This window comes from Ornithodoros turicata, chromosome 6, assembly GCF_037126465.1.
Source record: "Ornithodoros turicata isolate Travis chromosome 6, ASM3712646v1, whole genome shotgun sequence".
NCBI classification, from domain to species: Eukaryota; Metazoa; Arthropoda; class Arachnida; order Ixodida; family Argasidae; genus Ornithodoros; species Ornithodoros turicata.
The window spans coordinates 45,108,371-45,114,918 of NC_088206.1; the positions used below are offsets into that span (position 1 = coordinate 45,108,371).

The window sequence follows — 6,548 nt, forward strand, 5'->3', positions numbered from 1 at the left end:
GCTATCCACTAAATGAAATGTTTGAGTGCGCGAGGGTGCGTGGTCTTGGGGTAGATATTTCTGTGCAAAAGTGTGTTTATTAGCACTAGAAGCCGGTATGCAAGAATTTGGTTACCATAATTAGTTCTTGTGTACGGAATATCGAATTTGAGTGGATGTCGCAGTGTATACTGAGGATTTCTGGTTCTAGGTGTTGCTATATTGAATAATGCAGTGATGTTTGACCTGATTGCTTTTTGTATGTAATTGCCAGTAGTAATGAATGACCACGTTTATCCGGAAACACACAACTGAGCCAAAACACGATTCAATTAGTAATGACAGCTAATTGGGACCCCCCACAGTAATCAGAGCTCTCCAGGGAGTCACCACACTAATTGGGGAGCATCTAACTCGTGTCCAGACCAGTTGTGCGTTTCCAGATAATCGTGGTCATAAAAAAGAAAAAAGAGAGATAGAAATAGAGTGAAGAGAAACAATTTATTCTAAAATCAACGAGGCCGTGGCGAAGAAACCGCTCCGGAACGCCCGAGTGACCAGCGCCCAACATGTTACTTGTTGACAGCCGGTAGTTGCAGAGATCGATGACAGGTGGCCACCTAGTTGCAAGGCATCACACCAGATGGCGCCACCATCATAGCTCTATGTGAGAAAGACAAAGAACAACAAAATACTAGCAGCAGGTAAGATTGTAACACCGCTCAACAAGTCTAAGCATGCCAGAACGCGGGGAAAAAGGCCTAATCGCTACTGCTAAACATGCGACAGCACGGAGAAAACACTACACATCGGGGAAAAGGCTTTAGGCGATCGACTAGGCCTAACCACAGCGTCACCTCACAACGCTACGCGGCTAACACAAGACGACAACCACAAAATGCTAGGCGCACAATGCTAAACATGCGTCAACTCGGAGAAAAAAAATCACCAGCTCCGGTGGCGCAGCGGTAACGCGTGCGCTTGGAGACTGGGAGGTCCGCGGTTCGAATCCGCGGGCCGGCTGTGCCGTCTGGGGTTTTTCCTGGGTTTCCCTCAGATGTGTAATAGGCGTATGCCGGCACAGTTCCCCTGAAGTCGGCCCATGGACGCAGCTATCCTCCCCCCGAGCGGATTCTGCTCGGTCTTCCACTTCACCCTTTCCTCTCCTCCTCTCCACCACCTTTCCCTTCCCGAGAAACATGCCGCCTAATCAGGCAGGCAGACCTCTCGGGTTCCTCCCAACGACACTCCTCCTCCTCCTCCTCCTCCGGAGAAAAGGCTCGGTATGCTACGGGTCACCGCTAAACAAGTCTAAACATGCACGTACAAAACACAGGGAATAAGGCTTAACCCCTACGGCAAACATGCGAGAAAAGGCTTAACACGAGCGCGGTAAAAAAATGCGCAATCATCGGGAAAAACCGCCACGTCAAATCACTCACCTTTTCCCCCGCGGCTACGGAGCGTCCGATCCCGACGACAGCCGAGTCTCAACTGACGCAGCGCGGGGACGGCTGAGCGACCGACCGCACATCTTCACTCCATGACAGCCAGCGCGCGAATGACGGGAGCGCCTCGCCGCGGCCGCGGCCGCTCCGCATGCGCGCTCTTAGCACCCTTTGTACAGCCGCTGCGTCCGGCCGCCCGGCATTGAGTGGTCATCTCCTCGCGGGCGCTCCTCGTTTCAGTTTCACTTTCTCCTTCCACTGCGCGTGCACGCTCCTAGCGGCAACAGGTTGATTCTCCGTTTTGGTTTCGCTCTCGTTTCTTTGCACGTGTTTATTTGAAAATGCTGTATAAAGGCAGCACGCACTGCGCTCGCGTCATCAATACGTGAAAATGTTCAGCTACCACGCTTTACAAAATTGTCCCTGTATCCACGCTTCTTGGGAAGAAGTGGAGAATGAATGTTTCAACAAGGAGAGCCACCGTAACGACCTCGTCATCACTGCTTTTCGTTACGTGATAGACATGGTAGGCTTTGGCAATATAGGAGAGATCTCTTCGGGGCTGCTGCAGGAGATGGTGCGTCGGATCTACGCCCGTTACAAGAACGTCTGTATAACGGTTCCGGACGGACCCCTGGGACTGATGAGCGAATTTGTGAGCTTGACCAACGCCGAATTCAACTACGTCCCTGCAGACATCGTGGACCTTCTTGCTCGTGCCATTGCTCATATTAAGTACGCCCTGCGGAAGCAGCAACACTTGCAAGCAGTCCAAATTGTGAACTTTGTCACCGATTTATTGAAAAACGGTTAGGTTATTGAAATGCAACGCATTAAACAGTCCGAATAAGTTTGACGAGACTGTGTGTTTTTTCACGGAAACATCTTTATTGAATAGATACAAAGACGTCTCTTGAGTTGGTTGATTGATGCTTGCACCCTCCCTGACTTGCTTGATCTCACGAACAGAACATTACGAGAAGATCAGGCGTGCAATTAAAGGAATGGGGAATCTTCATAGCAGTGTCATCATTGCGCGGGTCACGGCACCAGCACGATGACGGAATGGTCATTCTTTTCATACACCCCTTCCGTTACCACACTGCCACGTGACCCGTGCTTCTCCTGTCTGCGAGAGAGAGAGAGAGCATATCTCAACTAGAACTTTTTATTCTCGTTTATCAGGGCTGAGCACAATACTTCAAAAAAGTATCTTCGATGCCGATACACGATACCCTCAAAAATTGTATTTCCGATACCGATACAGAAACGAAATTGATTTTTGATACACATACTCGGTAATGTATCGTCGATACTTCGATACATATCTGAAATCCCGAATATAATAAGCTGGTGTTATGATTAGCGAAGTTTACATCACTGAAATCACAATATAATAAAGCTGGTGTTATGGTTAGCGAAGTTTACATCAGTGAAATCACAATATAATAAAGCTGGTAATACGATTAGGGAAGTAAAAATATTTATTTGTTATTTCTGAAACCTTTAGTGTATTTTTATAGCGCACTCTTTCTGATAGGGTTTGAACATATCCGACCGCACGGATTTAATGAAGCTGCACTGTCTGAGCAGTAGTCTTGTTAGAACTTCAGATTGGACTGAAGCCATGGGTACGTTGAAACGATCGCTTCAATAAGCAGCCTAGCAAAAAACAATTCTTTTAAGATAATGTTCTTCATGCGTACCGGTCTGTGAGCAGTTGACTATTCATACGAATAAAGCTGAAGCTTTTTTTGCTGCTTTTATCGTTTGGTACTGCAGTACTTACCCGGTAGCCTCTGACTTTGCCTCTGACTTGATTTTCTTAGTTGGCCGTTGTGAATTGTGAGCTGTAGAACAGGTTACAATGCTCAAGCTAAGCCGGCGGTTATTCTTTCGGCATGGCAGACGCGGAATCCACACTTCAAGTCAAGTGGACGTGCGTACAGATGTGCTGTTGCGCACTGAGCAGATGGACAACGGGCAGTGCAGTTCCAGAAGCCGTGAGGTTGGTCCTCCGTAAGGCGTTTTTGGCGCGCCCACCATAGAAAGAGACGGAAGAGATTTTTCTGGAACCAACTAGAAGCCGCGCGCGCCCACGAGCGCGTCTCAAGGCACGGCCCAGGGCCTCCTCTCTGGGCGACCTTGACGATGGACCGCGCGCACGGATGTGTGGCGACCACCTACCGTCGACGACGACGAGGTCTATCGCAACAGCGGGCACGCGCTACGCGCTCGAATAAACAGTTGACCTCTGGGCTTCCTCCTGTATGGCTGTCTGCTAGCTAGTTCCCACAGTTGGTGACCCGAACATTCGAACACCTCGGACTATTCGGCCTTCTTACCACCCTAAATTCTCCATCTTCTGCACCAAGCTTCCCAGGTCCACTCAACGTCATTCCCAGGAGGAAGCTGCCTTTTCCACCCGGCAACAGAGGTCACTCACCGCACGGCACACCACCACCATGCGCCAATTCCATCTTCGGCAGCCATCAGGTCAGCTTGGAAGGTTCGCACGCACGTCACCTCATTACCACCGCATTACCATCACCTGCCGGCCGTGGCACCAGAGCCTCGTGCTCGCCGAGCGGTCGCGCTCGTCACGGCAGCCGACGTCACCCTCCCTGCAGCCGACGTCTCGGCAGCTCATCAGCGCGGCGAACAACGCCACACACACGCGCAGCCAACACGGCTTTCAACCTCTCTACAACCAACTTGTCAACCTCTCTTCACGGCCCCGCAAACCTTCTGGCGCACATCGCCAAGCTCTTCAAAAAGCGACTCAAAGCCACTCACGCGACTCAAAGCGACTCACGCGACTCAAAGCGATTCAAGCGACTGAAAGAGACTCCTTCAGCACCGCACCTGCCTCCCATCATCGCATCACCCATCTGCGTTCCATCCCATGCTCCTGCTACTGCTGCAACCTGCAACCACAGCTCCCGCTGTCTCTGGGCGGGGGAGTACCTGTGGCGACCACCTACTGTCGACGACGACGAGGTCTATCGCAACAGCGGGCACGCGCTACGCGCTCGAATAAACAGTTGACCTCTGGGTTTCCTCCTGTATGGCTGTCTGCTAGCTAGTTCCCACAGATGTAAGCTTCGAACGAATTTATGGTCGACATGTCTACGCCGCTGCGGCCTGGCTTGTACTACCGCCTGAGCGAGCGCCGCCGACCCTAAGTCTCACAACAGCCTCAATATTTGCGTCTTTCTTTTAGTATCGAGTATTGTTGAAATACACGATACACTAAAAATGTATTTTCGATACTGATACTCCGATACTCTCATTTTTGGCACGCGATACCTAATACCGATACACAAAATGTATCAAAAGATAGTATCGAAGATACATGTGTAGCGAGCAGCCCAATCTGCAACGCCATCAGCGCTCGTTCAAATTGGTCGCGCTCATAAATGCACGGCGCACGGGCCGCCCGGCCAGTTGTTCCGTGGATTAGCCAGAACGTTGTCTCTTTCCTGGAACACGCTACCTACAAACTGGTGACCCAATGTCTCGATGGACGCTCCACGCACTGCGTCATCAGCCCCGACGTCCCCTCCAGTCCACGATGCTGGAGACCATCCGTCGATCGCCGCCGTCAGCGGTGAGATTAAGCTGCCCCCCTTCTGGACCAAGAATCCCCGGGCCTGGTTCTCCCAAGTTGAGGCGCGATTTGCACTTCGGCATATTTCGTCCGAACTTACCAAGTACCTCAACGTTGTGTCCGCGCAGCCCATGGAGATCGCCGACCAGGTTGATTACCTCTTGGCTTCACCACCGCCTGACAACCCCTACAATCGGCTGAAGGAGGCTATTCTTTCCCGCACTGAATGCACCGAGCAATCCCGGCTCCGCCAACTTCTATCCGGGGAAGAACTGGGCGATCGGCGGCCAACCCAATTACTGCACCGCATGAAGCAGCTCCTCGGAGACTCGGCTGATACTCAGCCCTCGATCCTGCGGGAGCTCTTCCTCCAGCGGCTCCCACAGCAAGTCCGCTTGGTACTGGCCGGATCTGACGGGGTCTCCCTCGATAACTTTGCCCAGTTGGCAGACCGCATCATCGACTACTCCGCCCCCTCTGCGCCACCTTTCACGTGGACTGAAAACATCGCGGCTGTTTCCTCTTCTGATCCTACGCTCCTAGCCCTACAAGCGCAAGTCAAAGAGCTTACGGACGCTGTTGCCGCTATGCGCGCTGACCTTTCTGGTCGCCCACGGTACCGACGCTCTCATTCTCGTCGGCGCCGATCCCCTTCCCGCAGCCCGGCCTCCCAGGGGGATCTATGCTATTATCACCAGAAGTTTGGCGACTGTGCCCTCAAGTGCACTCAGCCGTGCTCCTGGACAGGAAACTCGGGGGCCAGTCGATAGCGGCGGCCTACGGCTCTGGCCCACCGGCAAGCCGTCTGTTCTTCATCACCGACCGGGTCGTGGCCCATCGGTTCTTGGTTTATACGGGTGCCGAGGTCAGCCTTGTGCCTCCTACACGGGCCGACCGAGTCCATGGCAAGTCCTCTGCCACCCTCCAAGCCGTGAACGCCTAATCGATCTCTACCTTTGGTCTGCGGTCCCTTGCCATTGACATCGGCCAGCGAAGACTCTTTCGGTGGGTCTTCGTAATCGCCGACGTACCCCACCCTATCCTCGGCGCTGGCTTCCTCCAGCATTTCGCACTCGACATCAGTCTCTCGCGCAGGAAATTGACAGACACCCTGACCACCCTTTCGGTGTCTGGTTCGCCCGCGCTGCAGACTTCTACGGGCATTCGTACTGTGCTGCCTGCGTCCCGCTACGCCGCTATTGTGGCTGATTTTCCCGCTGTTACCAAGCCGTGCAACCTTGAGGTTACGCCCATGCACTCAGTCATGCACCACATCCAGACCACCGGACCACCCGCGGTATCACGCCCCCGTCGGCTCTTCGGTGAGCGTCTCCAAATTGCTCGCCGTGAGTTTGACCACATGCTGCAGCTGGGGCTCATCCGTCCATCGTCCAGCCAATGGTCATCACCGCTAGTGATGGGCGATAGTTATCCAAACACTATCGATAGTACTATCGATGGTTGGGATGACTACTCATTTAAGTATCGATAGTTTTGTTCAAAACTATCGA

At 52.6% G+C, this 6,548-nt stretch overlaps 1 protein-coding gene across 1 annotated transcript; it reads left to right on the forward strand.

The window, feature by feature from the left end:
- Positions 1 to 4,949: 4,949 nt before the first annotated feature.
- On the forward strand, positions 4,950 to 5,807 carry LOC135398558 (uncharacterized). Its single transcript, XM_064629951.1, has one exon. It carries the CDS (start codon positions 4,950 to 4,952, stop codon positions 5,805 to 5,807), a length of 858 nt encoding a protein of 285 aa, XP_064486021.1.
- Positions 5,808 to 6,548: the final 741 nt, after the last annotated feature.